This window comes from Amblyomma mixtum, chromosome 9 (genome assembly GCF_055824585.1).
Source record: "Amblyomma mixtum isolate Tamu chromosome 9, ASM5582458v1, whole genome shotgun sequence".
Classification (NCBI taxonomy): Eukaryota; Metazoa; Arthropoda; class Arachnida; order Ixodida; family Ixodidae; genus Amblyomma; species Amblyomma mixtum.
This window is the reverse complement of record NC_143020.1, coordinates 107121294-107139407: the sequence shown is the minus strand read 5'-3', so window position 1 is coordinate 107139407 and position 18114 is coordinate 107121294. Positions and strand designations below refer to the sequence as shown.

The following is an 18114-nucleotide window of genomic DNA, read 5'->3' as shown; positions in this document are numbered from 1 at the left end:
GCGCTGCTACGGTTTTCTATAGTTTCGGTTTCGTTTTCTTTGACGTTCCTATTCTCGCTTTGGCAGTGGACCACCAAATTTCTGGTGGCGGTACGGGCATATAGTCATGTTCATTGCTAAAAACAAGCGATTCAGCAAAGGCCACAATGGACGCCGACCGCAACCAGACCGGCCTTTTTCACCATTCGCGTCGCAAACCAGACGCTAATAACAGGCTGATGATAGAAGAAAAATTAAAGCGCTGCAAGCCAGGGAGATAAGAGCCACTGCCGCCAGAGAAGCCGCGCTACGCAAGTTATAATCAGTGAAAAGCATAAATGCAAAGTTCCATTTGCAAAGCAAGGAGACCGACATCAAAGAAAACAGAAGCGAAACTACCGCAAAGTGGACGAGCGCGCCTATCTCTGATGGCGACAGGCAGAGGGCGTAAACTGGAAGTTTGGCCACGATATCCGCTGTTCGCACTTCATTGGACGTCGATAGTAGAAAGCCGCCCAAGTTTTCACCTTTTTGGGTGTAGCGTGTTTCTTTAAAGACTCAGTCCTACGTTTTAGTAGGACAACAACGATAACAATTATCGTATTTTTGAAAATATCTGTAGACTCGGAAAATCCCTGCAAATCAGGTTACAACCGGTTACCTGAAGACAAATGGGCGATCCCGCGCTTTCGCACTTTCTACAAATATCAGTCCTTGACCCATAACCTTCCTGTTGCGCTCAAGAAATAATATTCTGTTCATGAATACAGTGTCAAGCAACTGCATTCCCAATTTGCTAATACCTGATTTCTACTCCTATTTTCGTTCTGTTAGCGATATTTCGTTTTGAATTGGACATTAATGTTATTACTCTTTTGTTGTTGTTTTCCTTTGTGTGAGATCTCATTTTGTGATGTGCATCATGTACGCTAAATGCTGTGGGTATGCAATGAAAATAATATAGATCAATTTCGTTTCTGAACTTTTTGGATTAATGCTTATTTATCTATTTTTCTTAACACACGCTATTGTCATTGTATTGGGTCTCCTTGGCCTAGTCAAGCTCATAGCTTTAGCTCAGGAAACCTTTCCAATTTCTGAAAAAATTAAATACGCATGTATGTACAGTCTTTGTCAAAAGTAACCAGGCTGCATGGTTTGCTCCTAGCTCGTACAGTGGAGCCCTTACAGCTGCCCTGAAGCTGAAATGGCCCTTAAAGGTAAGGGCTGGGGGTCTTCTTACCTTCCAACACGTTTTGATCTTTAGGAAAGTCACAAGGGCTCCACTATACAAGGTAGTAGTAAACCAAGGAGCCTGGTTACTTTTGCAAAGACTGTACATATACGACGAGCGGTCAGCGTTAATTGGTTCACGAAATGATTAACCCAATCACGACACGCCACGCATGATGACACGGTGATTGCTTTTACGTTAGGGGAAGAATACAACGATATGTTTTGAGGAATGTATTGGGTCGAAAATGAGGATATTATCACGCAATGTGTTTACGTGCAGCGTCCCAAGAGCGTTGCTCATCTGTTGGATCCGCTGCATGTTTGAGGCTACGGCTTCTGTCGTACGTGCAGCGTTCCAAGCAGTACAACTACGGCACATGCTACAGCGGCGCGTTTTCATCTGCCACATTTAAAAAATGGCAGCCAAATGCTTGCAATTCTTCGTGGAAACTCATAGCCAGTAGTTTCATCACTGAGGCTAGGGCTTTACACTGGTGGCTCTCCAGATCGCTTTTATAATGCGAATGGTGCGCCCGGCTTCAGCACAAAGATGCATCTCCGAAGTGTTACGTGTGAAGGGTGCATATTTATGGTGCAGAAGTTCAATCCTTTCCCACGTAGACTAATAAAGATAGCCTATCGACTTCCTGTAGACTTCCTATATACTTTGTTCCAATCCTTTAGATGCTTCCCTTGTTTATTAAACAAAAGTCAATTAAACTTATATCGACATAAATATATCGATGTCTATAGACTCTCTCTAGAATTCTCTATATAACGTCTATAGACGTTTTTAGATATTGATCCCGGCCGCGGCGGCCGAATTTCGATGGAGGTGAAATTCTAGAGGCCCGTGTACTCTGCGATTTCAGTGCACGTTAAAGAATCCCGTGTGGTCGAAATTTCCAGAGCCCTTAACTACGGCGTCTCTCATAACCTGAGTCTCTTTGGGACGTTAAACCCCATAAACCAAACCAAACCAAACCAAACTCTTGACGTTGTTAGTAGGAAAATACTCCTTGATTACCGGAAGGAAATGAATGCCGGTGTAACAAAGCCTTCGAGAACATCACTGACAACGTATAAACCTAATTGAGGCTTCGACTGTCAAAATTTCCACCGACGGTGATGCCCGTTTTTCATTTTCTGCCTTTAAAGGCTTACAGGAGCTCCGTGCTGAGTGTAACTAGCCTTTTTCTCTTCTGGGAAAGTGCAAGCCCGCACACAAATTTGGAAATTTTGGCCACATTGACACCTCTATGAGAGAATCCAGTGGACACTTGGGGAATGGGTATTACTGCGTGCCTTCTTTTTTGGAAATGTAACGGTGCAATAATGAGACGCGTGGTCAGAAAAATTGAAAGTTCTCCTTGAGAACTATCTCTTACGTGTACGAGTATATTTTACAAAGCGTACATGTCCAACACACCACACAACGCAGGCGTCGTATACACGCTAAGAAGACTAATCGGTAGTTTGCAAGGTCTACTTGAGATTATTTTTTTTAGTTCTTTTGTAGGTGTTTGGGCTAAGTTACTTTAGGCGCCATTATACTTGGAATAAACTGTACTGGTTATAAGTGCCTCTCCAGAGTTCTTTGTGGTTTGCTGAATTTCTGTTTGTGCTCTCCTTCATGCAGCTACGGTTTCTTCTCAGGGCACCCGCAATGTGGGCTGCTGCGGTTGAAACCTTTCCCTCGTTTTCAAGGTGCGCGTACAAAACTAGGTTAGAAAAGCAGATCAGATGTCGGGTAAAAGTTGAGGGGCGTGAAGGGGGTAGGTGTTGAGGCGGCAGAGCGGCTGTAGTGTGTGAGTGAGGATGAATATTCATCAGCATCGACGACTACCGCACCTCCGTGAGATGAAAATGGTACGGCGGTAAGAGTTTTCCTATTATTTCAGCAAGATCTATTGCCTAGGTTCATGACTGCGCACTTTTTCATTTCATTTGGTTCCCATTTTGTTTGCTCTTGCATGTCTGTTCTTGACCTGCTTATACTTTGTGCAGCCGTGTTTCCAAATCCGCAACTTCGAAGCGAGAGCCTGTTTTCGTATCGTATCATTCTTCGTATCATTCTTCCCGTAAGTTCGTATCATTCTTCCCGTTCTCACCTTACATCGCGCTCAAACCCTTTTTCCAATAAATTTTCTCGTGAATTAAACAAAACGCCAAGCACAAGAAGAAGTAATAACCGCCAGAAACTTATTGACTGTGACTTGTGCATAAGGCTGAAAGATTCAAACGTGGACTTCGTTTAAGCTGTGATTGATTGTTTACAGCACCCTGTGTGGGTGCGTTTGATAGGGGAGGGGGGTAGGTAGAGGGTAGGGAGGGTGCTCTTGTCAACTGGCACTATTTTCTGAGGTTGTCACCCTCCATTCCTACCATTGAAGCAATCCATATACTAAGCATTTTCTGCGCGGTAGTTTCAAGACAAGAGTACTTAGAGCGAAATAGCTGTATAAAGGAAAAACAGACTCCAAGCGTTGTAGCAGCGCTGCTGTCTACAGATCGATAGCCATAATACGTGTATGAGGAAAAGGGCAGACGCTTTTAATGCCAATTGCTATGCGAGCCGCCACCGCCGCGACTCCTCGAACCGCAATGGCACCGCATTTATCGACCACTCGCATACTGATGTTGCGCTTGATGCTGCTGCTTTTGTATATGCTGTTCACGGCTATTTGCAGAGCTTTGAACCCTCAATTGGTACGTCATCTTCGACCGGTTCCCGAAGATGGCTTCTATCTGCCTCTAAAAAATGCTAGCGCACTTTAAGCTTTGCTGAGAGGAGTACGCAGTGGAAAGCGGTGACAGTGCTCCTAAAAATGGCGCCAATGACTGAGTTTTAGCGCCATTTCTTTAGAAGAGATGGTGACTGGCATTCCTTTTCCGAGCAAGACGATCGCCGCGAAGGCCAAGTGTTTATTAATTTTTTTTTCGTAGGAAATCCGCGCAATTAGATACTGGTGGTTGAGTGTACGGACATGAGGACTTCTTGGACGCTTTTCGTTGCTTTCAGTCTCCTCTTTTGGAACTTGTGGGACTTTGTGCCGTTTCTTCAGCAACTGGGAGGCACCGTGGGATCCGTCTCCATCATCCTGTTCACGGCACACTGGCTTGCAAGGCTCGCCTGGAAGGCGTTCTTTGTGAAGCGTCTCCCCAGCAACGGGAAAGGTGTGCTCATCACTGGTGAGTTTTACGGGCTCCGGTGACGTTCTGCGCCCCTGAAATGACGCTTTCTGTACTGCTTAAAACTGGTCAAATGTTATTGAGTACAGCATAAATTTATGCACGATACAAAACCACGCATGTATTTCCACCCATCCACTAGCTGAACGTGGATTTGAATTTCGCCAATGAAACTTCCTGTGATCGAATGACAGTGGAGAGATTGTGCCGCCCTACCTCACGCACCTTCTACTTCAAAAAAAAACTTGCCGTACTGGCTGGTTCATTGTAATACTCTCGTGTGTGTCGTATGCACTCCCTACAGCGTCCACGTACCCTCTGCGCAGCAGTAAGAAAGTTCTTTTCATCGAAATTTTATTAATTTTATTAATGTGAAGTGCGCCCCGCTAAGATATTCTAAACAGTAGTGGTTACGGTACCGTTTTAATGAATATGAATAATACATATGTACAGTCTTTGCCAAAAGTAACCCGGCACAGGTGGTTTGTTTCTTAGTCGCGTAGCGAAGCACTCACGACATCCCTTAAGCTCTGGTTCTGTTTAAAGAAAGCTGAGACCTTGTCCTTACATTATGGCACCGTTCGGTCTTTAGGGATGCCCTAAAGGCTCCGTTATACGTTTGAGAAGCAAAAACCTGTTGCTCGGTTACTTTTGGCAAAGGGGGTACCTAAACAGCTACTGTCAATGGCCTCCGGCCGTAACTCTGTGGCTTTGGCTTTCCCCAGCTTAGTCCATTTCGTCACCGGGTCGAATCCCAGCCAAATCTGCGGACCCATGAGACTAGCTACATCGTCACCGATTATCGCATGAACAATACGTAGTCGTTTTAGAAAGGTCCTGACGTCACAAGTTTGAATAGAGTTGCAGGATTATTTTAAGTCAAAATTCCTCGGCAATAAAGGCGTGTGCTTTTTTTTTTTTTGCTGATTAACCGTTCATGCCTCATAGGCAGGAAGCCAGAAAGAGTCCTAGAACCATTGTATACATGAACGAAAATTGGACCCAGTTGGCCTCAGGGCCCGTTGAAACTGCCTGCATTGTTATTTCCATTTTTTAGGAAGAAGCAAAGCAGGGTATGCCCCTTGAAGCAACACTTGAACTTATTCCATCATCGTCATCAGCCTGACTACGCCCACTGCAGGGCAAAGGCCTCTCCCATGTCTGTCCAGTTAACCCTCTCCTTTGCCAGTTGCGGCCACCGTATCCCCACAAATTTCTTAATCACATTCACCCGCCTAACTTTCCGCCGCCCCTTGGTACGTTTGCCTTCTCTTGGAATCCACGTCGTTACCCTTAAGGACAAGCAGCTATCTTGCCTTCGCATTACATGCCCTGGCCAAGCCCATTTCTTCCTCTTGATTTCGACTACCATGTCATCAACCCGCGTTTGTTCCCTCACCCACTCCGCCCGCTTGCGATCTCTTAATGTTACACCTATCATTTTTCTTTCCATGGCTCTATGCGTCGCCCTTAACTTAAGCTGAACCCTCTTTGTTAGCCTCCACGTTTCTGCCCCATAGGTGAGTACCGGTAATATACAGCTATTGTATACTTTTCTCTTGATAGATATTGGCAAACTGTCGTTCATGGCCTCAGATAACCTGCCATATGCACTCCACCTCACTCTTATTCTTCTAGTTATTTCTCTCTCATGATCCGGGTCAGCGTTCACTACCTGCCCTAAATAGACATATTCTCTTAATACTTCTACCACCTGAATTAAGTTTTGCAGGCAAGTTTCCAACGGAAGATGCCAGAGGAGCAGTGTTCATCGACGCACGTTATTTGAAGCGATAGGTTAAGGAGCTCAACGGTGCACCAAGTTGATGTGCGACATAATGCTTCGTCTGGCAACCCATGCAGCTGCGCCGGTGTTCTGCCGTTAAATTTAACGGGCGCGGTGGCACCCCCAGAGGCCTCCTTGGCGCTCGGAAACTGGCGACACGCGTCAGTTTCTAACGATGAAACGTGAACCGTCACGACTAATAACTTTTATTTCGAGTGTGGAACATGTGTAGTCGGATAGGTCGCCCTTCAAGAGCCCGCGAGATCCTTGCACTATAACCAAACAAGGCTTGGCATTGCCTAGGCTTCCGGGTAATTGTTAGAGAGGAAGTTCTACTTGACGACCAAAGCTGCTAAAGCCGATTCGCCACTGAAGCCTTGACCTTAACCTTGAATAAATAATTAAATAAATGAAATAAATTTTGCCCCGACTGGGATTCGAACCCACGGCGACGCGAACAGGTCAGCTTCGCTGGTCACGCTCGTCAGATAGATAGAAACTGTTCGAGAGCACTGTGCTATCGCCTATGCCACGTGTTAAACTGCAACACAGTGTCGCGCTGTGATTTTCACATCATCGTGTTAATCAACTTCCACCCGGGGCGCGAACAGATCAGACCAGCTCAACCCCGGTCAGAGCTTAACCAAAGTCAAATATCGTCGCCAGACGTGCCGACGACCCAGCAAAGCAAAACCATGATCTAATCAGGGTAAACACACGCTTTCGCACGTCTGCAACTTTTCACAACGTTAAAACCATACCTTTTTCCTCTTGATACTCAGTTTCAATGGTTTCATCTACGATGCTATTCTTTATGTTATCTATATCATTCTTATAAAGTTTCAATTAAACGTTTCGTCTTCAGTGTTTGCTGTATTCCTTCTTATGTTTATTTCATATTTCGTCTTTTTTCGTTGTCTCTTAGAACATAAGAGTTCTGTTTACGCTTCCTTGTTCAGATGTTTTGTTTCACTTTACAACTTACAGAGAGCACCATTTCAGTCTGCGACTCTGGGGCCTTCGTCTGTACTAATATTGTTAATTGTATTAGGTATTATATGCATCAGATATGGTAGTTGCGCGAAACACACACACAAGACAGGGTATGAGACGAGCGCTCGACCCGTACTCTGCCTTGTGTGTACGTGTGTGTTTCGCGCAACTATCATGTCTGAAGTATTGTACCAATAGCCCGACAACACGTTCTACCTAGTCATATTACATGCCACGTTGATAAATTTAAACTGAAAACCACTAGACAGGGAGCGCAAGGAGCGACCTTCAGCCTAAGGGCACAAAGATATCTTGTAGCCCCATGGCGCCAAATTATACTGGGCTAAGTGCAGTCGGTAGTATTAAGGCGAACTTCAATGCCTCATGCTCGCGGTGTCCGTCCGTGCACTGGAATCGTGCCAACTGTGGCCCCTCCTCCGCGCAGCGGAGCAACCTCCTCCCCTCCTTAGCAACCGGCGCGACTGTGGGGGCGCAGCTGTGCATAGCAACCGTGACGTCACAGAGTAGCGGTAGAACGAGCGCGCGTCGGCGGTGGCAGCTGCACCGCCGCTCCTTCGCCAGACGTCTCGTTGCAGTCGACTCATACACGGCTCTGAGTCGACTGAGGGAGACGCATGGCTCCGAAGCGGCCCAGTGATTCCGCGCCAAGCGGTTCGGGGAAGCGGCAGTGGATCGACCACAAGGCTTTTGCCAAGCACTCTTTAGAATGTCCAAAGTGTCTTCGGTAATTTTTGCTTGAACCCCTTCAAGCGTCAGTCGTCGCTTATGTTTCGCACAAAAAAAAATTATTTTCATCTTATGCAGTCAACACGGACGTTATGGAATCTAGTTAGTAAATTTTACAGTTGAAAGCACTGGTGGCTATTCTTTCTTACAAACACGAGAAAACATTGGCCGAAATTTTCGGAACAGAGTGTAATTGTAATATCGAAACCACAGGCTTTGTCATACGAACACTTAAATGGTGAGCGAGCCACATATTATTATTTTTTTGTTGTTTCAAGGACTCCCGGGACATTAGAAGCGTGGAAGAAAAATTACATTAAGGGTGGCAAATCCTCACCCGTAAATGTGTCGAGCGGCACGGAAGAATAGGCTGACTACATTTAGAACTATGCAGGAAGAGGAACTATTCTCCGTGTGCCTTGCTCCTCGTTTAATTCACTGCATTTTCGCTCAGGCTGCGGAAATGGCATTGGGTTCGCACTTGCCAAGCGCCTCAGCAGAGAGGGCTTCCTGGTATTCGCCGGGTGCCGTGACTCCACATGCCAGGGAGCCAAGGAGCTTAGCCTCCTGAAGAACGTCAGAATCTTGCAGATGAACGTCACCCGGGATGAGGAAGTTGAAGAAGCCTTTGCCACAGTCAAGAGAGAGCTTCAATTCCGTGGTAATGTGTCTCTACCTCAACGCTTACCATTCGCAACTTGATTCGCTCTTGATAAAGCTGTGTGCCCCATCGCGATGACAATTATAACCGAACATAGTCAACATCGAGAGTTCGTTTGAGGACTAACAGGGATACACTATCACAGATGCACTATCACAAACAGTTGTCGACGAACCTTCAGCGCTGAGAATAAACCTGGATATGACGCGTGCTTCCTTCTAAGAAAAAAATTAGGGGCGATCATTTGGTTCAACGCGGAGAAAATGCGATAACATTTTTCTTCCACTCGCTAATCGACTGAAATTCTGATTCTGCAGTAAGTCTGATTCCCATATAGAAAGAAATTCGTATTTTCCTCCGGTGGCTCCTTTTTACTCTCCCCCTTAAGTGACCTCCGGTTTTTTGTTAACTCCGGATGTAGTAACTGTGCAAAACGTTTCATTGTAATGGATCACAACCAGTTCACAAACACCTACGGGTGTAGTGGGGCACCGTTTAAGCGATGCGCCACAACACTGGTACGCGCTTGTTTGAAACAGCATGTTCAAAATTCTTCGACAAAAATTTTGAATATTCGAAAACTATGAGGTACTATTAAGGAAACATTGAACACAATGGTTCATTCTTCTCATGTCTAGCACAATCTCACTTTTAAAGGTTATCCATCCCTCGCATCTAGGAGTTAAGACTGCCAAAGAAAACCAATGGGGAGCGCTTTTGACGATAGCAAAAACGTTATAGCGAACACATGCAAGCCTGGCGACGGGAGATCTCAGGATATATTGTTTGGCATAGCGAAATCTTAAAATATATGAAAAAATTGCAATCATAAACAATTTCCCTCTCAAAAACGCTTTCGTCCAGAATTGCTGGACATGCTCCTAGTCGCAGGAGCGCTGGCGCAGAGCCCAGTTCTGACATTGCAGCTGTAGTAGAGCCGTTGTGGGAGCTGGCCTCTGGGCGCACGTTTTCGAGTGTTAAAGGCGTTTATCGTAGTTTTCACCTCTTATGTGCATGAAATTCGTGTTCTAGGGCAAGAAACAAAGCATCTGTTGATACTAACTTTTTACACCACTTCAGCCCTGTTTACCACAGCTCCACCATTCAAACGACCATTGTATGTCCAGCCGCGGCGGAAATGTCAACTTGTCTCGCAGACCCAGCTCAAATAAGAAAAAAATATCGTATTTATGTGTAACAGCACACGTATTTCTTCTGCCCATACGGCCGAGAGCACTGAATTGCTGTCATGCCGGCGACGAAGTATTCCAGCTGAAAAATAGATGATAATGGTCAGATTGCAAGAGTAGTCGTCTCGTACTAGGACGGAATCCACACTTCAGGTCGTTACTTTCTCAGAAGTGTTATGATTCTGACTTAATGAGTGCCAATTTACATCTACTTTGCGTGAAAATGCGTGCTATTTAAAACTGTACAAACGCTTACCTCCGAATTGGCAAAAAAAAAGCCTTTGGACATTATTTAGACACTGATTCTTCTGACTTCCTTAATAACGAGCCTCAGAGTCCTCATCGTGGACATAACTGCTTTGAGCAACATTCCCACCAGATGGAACCATAGAATAGAAGGGCTTCACCACGTCACTGTCCTTGCATCGCTTTCCTGCTTTCTCCTAAGGGAATGTACAAATGAGCAGCCAATCGGGCGATGCGCAAAGACAAGCCCCCTGAATTTGTTTTCTCTGATTCCTATTGTTCTCCTTTTCGGGGGGATTTATAGAGCGAAACAAAACGGTAGCACAAAATGTCGGCCCGAAAACTTTAACGGCTGTTCTTGTGTTTTCATTTCCTTTTCCAGTCCTCTGGACAGTGGTAGCCAACGCCGGCGTGCGCAACGACGGACTCCTGGAATGGCTCACGATGGAGAGCATCGTAAAGGTCTTCAACGTGAATGTCTTCGGAACCCTGCGGGTGATCAAGAGATTCCTGCCAATGCTTAAGAAGAGCAAGGGACGGGTGATCGTCGTGAACAGCCCACTTGGTATGAATCAAGCTTGCAAGGTGTGCTGCGGAATATATTTCGAGGTCTTCTTGGTGTTGGCTTGTTCGAAAGAGCTCAGCTATCTTATGACCACCACAATTATTTGGTTGCATTCCAACTTAACTTCAGAGTCTGTAAAAAAACAACAAAGATTTCAAAAAATACAGACGGCACTTAAATACCTTAAAGGTGCACTGAAGAGGAATCTGAACTCGTCTTTTTGCCGCGGGAACTCGATCTACACGTTCTGAGCATTCTTTGAAACGTCGATTTATTGCCCTGAATGGCTTATTTTCCTAATTAAATCGAATTAACGTCCGGCTCCCGCCTTTTTTTTTAATTCTCCCTCGTACGGTGGGCGGAGTCGACCAACGCGTGGAGTGCCTTGCAGCCAGCTCCGTCGAGGCTTTGCGTTCGCTTTATTTTGTTTTTTAGGCTTCCGCGAATAAATAGTTTCATTCGCAGATAATATAGCCGCAAAATAAGCCCGCAGAAATAAAAATACGCGCGGACTATTTGCTTCTACGGACTACTACGTATTACTCCGCCGATGGCAGAGCGGCAAGCCGCCGCGGGACTGGCTGAAAGGCACTCCACGCGTTGGTCGACTCCGCCCACCGTAAGAGGGAGAATTCAAAAAAAAAAAAAGGCGGGAGCCGGACGTTAATTCGATTTAATTAGGAAAATCAGCCACACAGGGCAATAAATCGAAGTTTCTATGAGTGCTCGGAACGTGTAGATCGAGTTCCCGCGGCAAAAAGACGAGTTCAGATTCCTCTTCAGTGCACCTTTAAAGCAATGACGCGACTTCGTTAATAGATTATTGCGCAAATATGCGCAATTGGTAATCCTCTACTTTGCATTCAGAGATGTCTGAAAGTTCACATACCGCTCCTGGCGCAGTGGTGCCCAAATTAAGCTATGCGCCATTGCTCTCCGATGGCAGGTGCTGCAATCGGCGGGGCTGGTGTTGCTCCGTTTGCTCTTTCCGCGCTACTTCTCGCGACCAGTTTTTAACTGCGACCTGCCATGGTGAGTAGTTATCTCAAAATACGGTGGGCAGGTTGTGATGACGCTTGAAGGTCGCGTGACCAAGATGCCCCAGCCCCCAAATAAGGCAGGCCACCTGGGTGGCCCACAATGGTTCCGTCTCTGGGGATTTTTCGTCGATTTTTCCATCCCGGTGAAGAACATCAGATTTTCTGCGACACGGGCTCATTAAAAAGCTCTCGCGTTAAAATTTCCAAAAATTGGCCACAAGCAAGTCCTATATATAGCCTTCGTAGGTAACGAGAAAGCATTTGACTCAGTCGAAACCTCAGCAGTCATGCAGACATTGCGGTTTCGGGGTGTCGAGGAGCCGTCTGAAAGATATCTACAACGGCTGCGCAACTACCATAGTCCTCCTTACAGTCAGGAATAAATTCTTGTCTCCGGAAGAGAACACTCTCGGACGGAAACAGCAGTTTACAATTGGTAGCGTGGTGCTGGAAGCAAGGCAATACGTCTACATAGGGCAGGTAGTGACCATAGATCCGAATCACATGAGCAAAATAACTACAAGTATAACAATGGCGTGGAGGGCATATGGCAGGTTCTCTCAGATCATGAATGGCAGTTTACCGATGTCCCTCAAGAGAAAAGTATACAACAGCTGTATCTTACCGGTACTCACCTATGGGGTGGAAACGTGGAGGATAACGAAAAGGGTTCAATTTAAGTTAGGGATAAGGCAGCGAGCTATGGAAGTGAAAATGATAGTTGTGATGTTAAGAAACAGGAAAATTGCGAAGTGGGTCGGGCTGATGCCAGGCTGATGATGTCAGGCTGATGATGATGACGATGATGGAATAAGTTCGGTAAGTGTTGCTTTTTGGTTTTGGTTTTTATGGGGTTTAACGTCCCAAAGCGACTAAGGCTATGAGAGACGCCGTAGTGGAGGGCTACGGAAATTTCGACCACCTGGGGTTCTTTAACGTGCACTGACATCGCACAGTACACAGGCCACTAGAATTTCTCCTCCAAAGAAATTCAACCGCCGCGGCCGGGATCGAACCCGCGTCTTTCGGGTCAGCAGCCGAGCACCATAACCGCTGAGCCACCGCGGCGGCGGTAAGTGTTGCTTCAAGGGGCATAGCCTGCTTTGCTTCTTCCCAAAGAGTAGAAATAACAGTGCGTTCAGTTTCAACGGACCCTTCAACAGAATGGAATTCAAGAGAAGGCAAGTCTACCAGAGGGCGGCAGAAAATTAGGTTGAGGATAGGATGGCCGAGCATAGTTTACGGGGATATCGTACCGCAGCTGGCACAAGACAGGGTTAACTAGAGAGATATAGAGATGCCTTTGGCCCGCAGTGGGCGTATTCAGGCTGATGAAGGTGATCACAACCGAATTTTAATATAGATAACTCGCTCTTACTTCAAAATACAGTGAATGTTTGGAAAATTTTAAGATGCTTTAAATTATATTGCAGCTTTGAACTAAAAAAACATCTTTGATTCATTTTCACTTGGCAGGTATCGGTAACCCAGCAATGGGCACAAAATGCGAGACGAAACAAGTTATTTCCTCTTCGAAGCGTCAATGAGACGGACGGCCCAACGCCAGTATGTCATAATGCGTATTTTCTTCTTCCGGGCCTGGCGCTGGTTTCGTCTTTTGTTCGAAAAATAGATCATACGCTCCCGGCTAACTTATCCAAGAAGCATAGGTAATTGGGCCAAGATTGTAAACGTATTGGTAAAGGACGGTTCTACCAAAGACAAGGGTGAATCCATTCATTTGCAATATGGGGTGGTGGCGGTGGTGATAAACTTTAATATGCTAAGAGAGTTTGAGGGTCAAAAAACCCTGCTACATGGTCGGTATCCTTAGTCCGGGACACCGCACGACGAGGCCCCGTCTCGCGCCCGCTTTACTAGAGCCCTTTGGGACTCCAGTGTGGAGCAGTTGAGGAGGGCAGTCTCCCATGCCTCTCGGGTGGGGGTGGGGGAAGGGGGAAGGTGAGGATTCCGAGTACATGCCCACACCATGTGAAAGATATCGCAGATCTCTCCACAGTGCGGGCAGCGCCCATCTGTGTTCGGATCGAAGTGTTTTGCTATGGCAGGACAGAGAAGAGTTCCTGTCTGCAGGCGCCGCAGAGTTCGCTCCTCCGCCTTATTGAGCCCCTTGGCAGGTACTGGGTAGAGACGGTGGCTGTCGCAATAATGAATTGCAATATGGGGCGATTACCTGTGCTTCTTGGTAACGTGTGCACTTCTTTTGCGCATTTTGGTCGGTCGGTCGGCAGCTGCTTTATCCACTTCAGTGGACAAGGTGAGGGTGGGTGAGGGGGGTGGAGGATGAGCAGAATGGCTGCGCGCCGTCGGAGGACTGCTGGGCCACGGTGACCTTCAAGACGCAGCCTACGATGGAAGAATGCTCCGCGCAGCCCACGATGCGAAGCCGTAGCTCCGGTTGTGAGCTGCGCGGAGCAGCCTTTCATCGCTCCTTTTATTCTATCCCTTGAAAGGCAGGTTTGGTTTTGTTAGGGAAAGTTTCAGTTTGCTAGTTTGCGCATGTTCTTTTCGTTTTCAGGGCACACTACGTTGCCAATGGCGGTTCCGTACTGCATGACAAAGCACGCACTTGTTTCGATGGTCGACGGCTTCCGCAGAGAGAGCCAAGGAAAAGGCGTCGACTTTATTAGCATCGAGCCGGCTGCATACAAGTGAGCACCTGCTAAGCTTGCCAATCGCTAAACCAGAATATGATGAAAGTTCACGAAAAATTATACGTGTTAATTTACGAACAAGATGTTTAATTGAAAAGCGAGTTAAAAGATGGACACCAGTGTGCTCAGGCAGCCATTTCTTGAATGGCTCATAGTTTGCTAGCGTATGGTGTGTGTCTCATCGCACGAATTAAATGCTGCCCTAACAAAGCCATATCGTGCGCATAGCTCCCGTCCCTTTGGTGTACTGTTCGCCGTTAAGGGGTAGTTGGGCAGAAAGGGTAAAATAGTTCCCATACCTGCCGCGTCGCGGCACATAGTAGCCTTTAGAAATTATTATATGGATAATCATTATGTTCAGCACTACACCCAAAAAGCACGCAGCAATGCACCTGTAGCAGTATTTTTCCGAAGCGATAAGTCGTTAGGGAAAGACGAGATCAACTGTAGAAGCCTAAAGGGCTGGCTTCATACCATTGTGTCTAGGATGCTATATGTCTCGTGCTGCAAAGTGATCGAAGCATTCATTATTGTTGTCTTGAAGCGCTTAGCAACTATACCACGCCCTGCCATTATTAGATAGCTGTATATAGTAAAGGAAGTGTTTAATTTGGTCTACTGTGCGCCGACATTACACATTACACGGGGCTTTTTATAGTACACGGGCATTTCGCCTCCATCAAAATTCGACCGCCTGGCCAGTATCGAACCCGAGTATTTCGAGTTCGCAGCCGATCATCACACCCACTGGGTCACAGCGGTGGCTAGTAAAGGCAACAGTGCAAATTACAGACAATGTAAAGGCAGTGTAATAGTATTGTCCGATCACGTTGTTGACCGTTACAGCACTTGCCGGCAGTAGCCATGCACCCATTCCACCGCCTTCAGGCGCTTCTCTGCAGTAGAAGTTTTTGTACAGAGTACGCTGACATACGCAAAAAGTAGCGCATGTCACAGAATAGCTTGCCTAACAGTGCGTATGCGCCGAAAGCTACTTGAGATTGGGCCGTAACGAACGCCCAGGTTGCAGGTTGAAGTTCAGTGCAGGTCGCGTTTGTCTATTCTAGGATAATAGCGTTATCAATATGGCGACACACTCTGAATCGAGGGAACCCTAGCCTCTGAGGGCATTTGCCGTGTGATAGCTCCTTCCACTGTGGTCATTGACTATAAATTTCGCGTCTGGTTACGGCTTCGTGTCATTTTTCCTGGAAGAACTTGAATTAGCAATAATTTTGTTCTACAGTTCACTTAGTTTTACTATCTGGCAGCTTGAAGGCTTAAGGAAATCCGTTGCTTCCTTTTAAAAAAAACAGTGAATGTTATAGACGCGACATATAGCATCGCGACAATTTGAGCATCTAGGTGTCTGCGTTTGTGCAGGTGTAAATTAATGTGTCGCTCATACATATTGATAAGTTCCCTCCAAACTGTTGCGTTTGGCGCAAATTAGAATCCTTGAGCTATTCTATAGCTCTGTAGTGATTCTGCGTCTGAATTTCCTCCCTTAAATCAGAAAAAAAAAATACATTTTTTTTCGAACTGAGATCTTATGTTCGAGACCTGCGATTTCCCAGCTCATATTTCCTTTGCAGAACTCGGATCACGGCCAACTTTGACGATCCGGCTTTGGTGCAGCAAGACTTCCAGCAGCAGTCTACGGATGTCATAGCCGACTACAGCACGGAGGAGTTTCAACGCTGGCTGCAGATGCCGAAGAATCTCTTCGATATGATCAACAGGGACAACCTAGACGAAGTCGTGGATCCGATTGTGCTAGCGATTCGCGAGACGGATCCAGACACCTGCTACGTTTCGCCGTGGCGCCTTGGTAGTGCCTTGGCCCTCGCACTTCGAATTCTTCCCGCAGAGCTCGGAGACTTGGCTTTCAGAGCCTTTCTAAAGCTACTGCCTTCCCTCCACACGAAATGCGGGTTTCAGAGAAGCAAAACCTAATATTCAAACACAACTTTGTCACGAGAAGTTTCTGTGGTAAAAGTAGCCAGTTGGGATATTTTTTTTTTCTGTTGACCTTCAAAAGGAAGGCATGGTGGACAAGCAAATATGGATAGGAAAGACAAGGAGAACATTGACAAAGCGCGTAATTCCAGATCGCCTACTCTTCGCCTACTAAAGATCAAGCTGCAGTGGCATACATTCACGAAACACATGAAGTGGGGCTAAATGTTGAAGTCCAGGCGAAGAACATCTTGAAAGTCCACCGATAGCAGCGAACCACGGATAACTTGTCCTTGTTTGGCGACTACGTCTTCCATTATTCTCATCGCGGGCTTTACAGTCTCTAAGTAAGAACCATGAAAGTGCCACTGGTATCAATGAGCCTTTGTATCGGCGCTGCTCTCCATGCTGTCCGATTCTATCGTTCTGAAACAGCGCAAACATTATAAGGACGACGGAAGTAAACGTACAACACACACTCTGAAGTACAACTGAACTTTACTGAGCAAAAATTGCACAATATATAGAAAGTGGCAGATGTTGTCAGAAGCAGTCGGTGTAATAATCTGTAAATGGCCATAAAAGCGATAGAAAGCGTTAGAGGGTGGTAAGGATAAAACATGATGAAATGTCAAAAGAGATGGTGAGCAAGGTACACTGGTTGTCTGCGTAGCGAATAATGTGACATGGTGTAAAGAGCCATAAAAACGATAAAATACATCTATAACGAAGAAAAAGGATAAAGTCTAAAAAGTTAATGGCATATAATAGTGACAAGGTTTTTCTGACAACTGCAATAACCTTAACTTTAAAATCAATAAAACGATGACATGACTGCATTTGTCTTGTGCGAACAACAAATTTAATTTTTCCAGAAAGGCCATTTACACCTTATGACGTCGACTGCTTCTGATTATATCTGCCCCTTCCTTTCAATATATTGTGCACGTTTTGCTAAATAACGTTTAGTTGTAAGTCATCGCTCGTGTTCTACGTTTTCTTCCGTCGTCCTTGGTCTGTTTGCGCTGTTTTAGAATGAGTACCTACCAACTCGTCCAGGCTTCTACTTTGGTTCTTCCATCTTCGCCCGCATTGGAAGCTTCTCAAGTCTTTTCTTGCAGATCCAGACTTTGACGAGATGACTGTGCATAGAGAATGAAGATTATTCTTTGATAGCGTGTCCAGTAGACGGAGTCAGCCAACTGCACATTCCGCGGAACTGAAGAAGACATATGCCTAGACAGATGTGACATGAACCTGCCTTCCCTGGCACATGGATACAGCTATTTCCGAACCCCAGACATTTTTCTTGCGCGCTGCTTTCCCTCTTACGGTGAAGCCTTTGCGAAACGACAGCATGTGATTTTGGAGAACGGCGTAAATTAGCGCGTCAATAAAAGATGCATGTTGTGCAACACGACTGAACTGTTACTGAAACATTGTTTCAGCTGCGCGTAGCAAACGGGGATGGAGCATGGGAACACGCTATGACACACAAGTCCCTGAAACATTTTGGAGCACTTTTTTGTATCGTTTATCGCTCGGATAGCCGATAATGAAGCCGAGTGCACCTACTCAATAGACAAAACTGGTGGTTGCTGAAGATAGCGGAATTCGAACTCGGCAGCGCCCACACGTTTAGCGAGTGCTCCGCCATCAGTCACCACTCTGTGCGTGTCACCACTTCGCGAACTTTTAAGCGTGAAGTTCCCAGACACCCTTAGAGCGTGTGAGGGTAGCGGTCTCGGACACAAAGGAGATGCCCTCGACTCAGCATGGCAAGCACAGCCAGAGACCAGCTACCAAGTGACAAGGGGGGGGGGGGGGGGGGGGTCATTTGGTGCC

General features: G+C 46.2%; 2 protein-coding genes across 4 annotated transcripts in view; one reads left to right on the top strand and one right to left on the bottom strand.

The window, feature by feature from the left end:
• LOC149330582 (lysosomal acid lipase/cholesteryl ester hydrolase-like) overlaps positions 1–18114 on the bottom strand; it is a 181500-nt gene that overhangs the window by 135492 nt on the left and 27894 nt on the right. The gene's annotated exons all lie outside the window — the stretch shown is intronic.
• On the top strand, positions 4203–16266 carry LOC149330584 (D-beta-hydroxybutyrate dehydrogenase, mitochondrial-like). Its single transcript, XM_089561261.1, has 5 exons — positions 4203–4407; positions 8388–8594; positions 10413–10595; positions 14175–14307; positions 15906–16266. The coding sequence occupies exons 1-5, from the start codon at positions 4203–4205 to the stop codon at positions 16264–16266; spliced, it is 1089 nt and encodes a 362-aa protein (XP_089417387.1).

Excerpts from the sequence above, each read along its gene's own strand:
- LOC149330584 (XM_089561261.1), top strand. The coding sequence starts at position 4,203 with ATGAGGACTTCTTGGACGCTTTTCGTTGCTTTCAGTCTCCTCTTTTGG. Across the intron at positions 4,408-8,387 it reads GAAAGGTGTGCTCATCACTG|GCTGCGGAAATGGCATTGGG; the intron begins GTGAGTTTTACG and ends ATTTTCGCTCAG. Across the intron at positions 8,595-10,412 it reads GAGAGAGCTTCAATTCCGTG|TCCTCTGGACAGTGGTAGCC; the intron begins GTAATGTGTCTC and ends TTCCTTTTCCAG.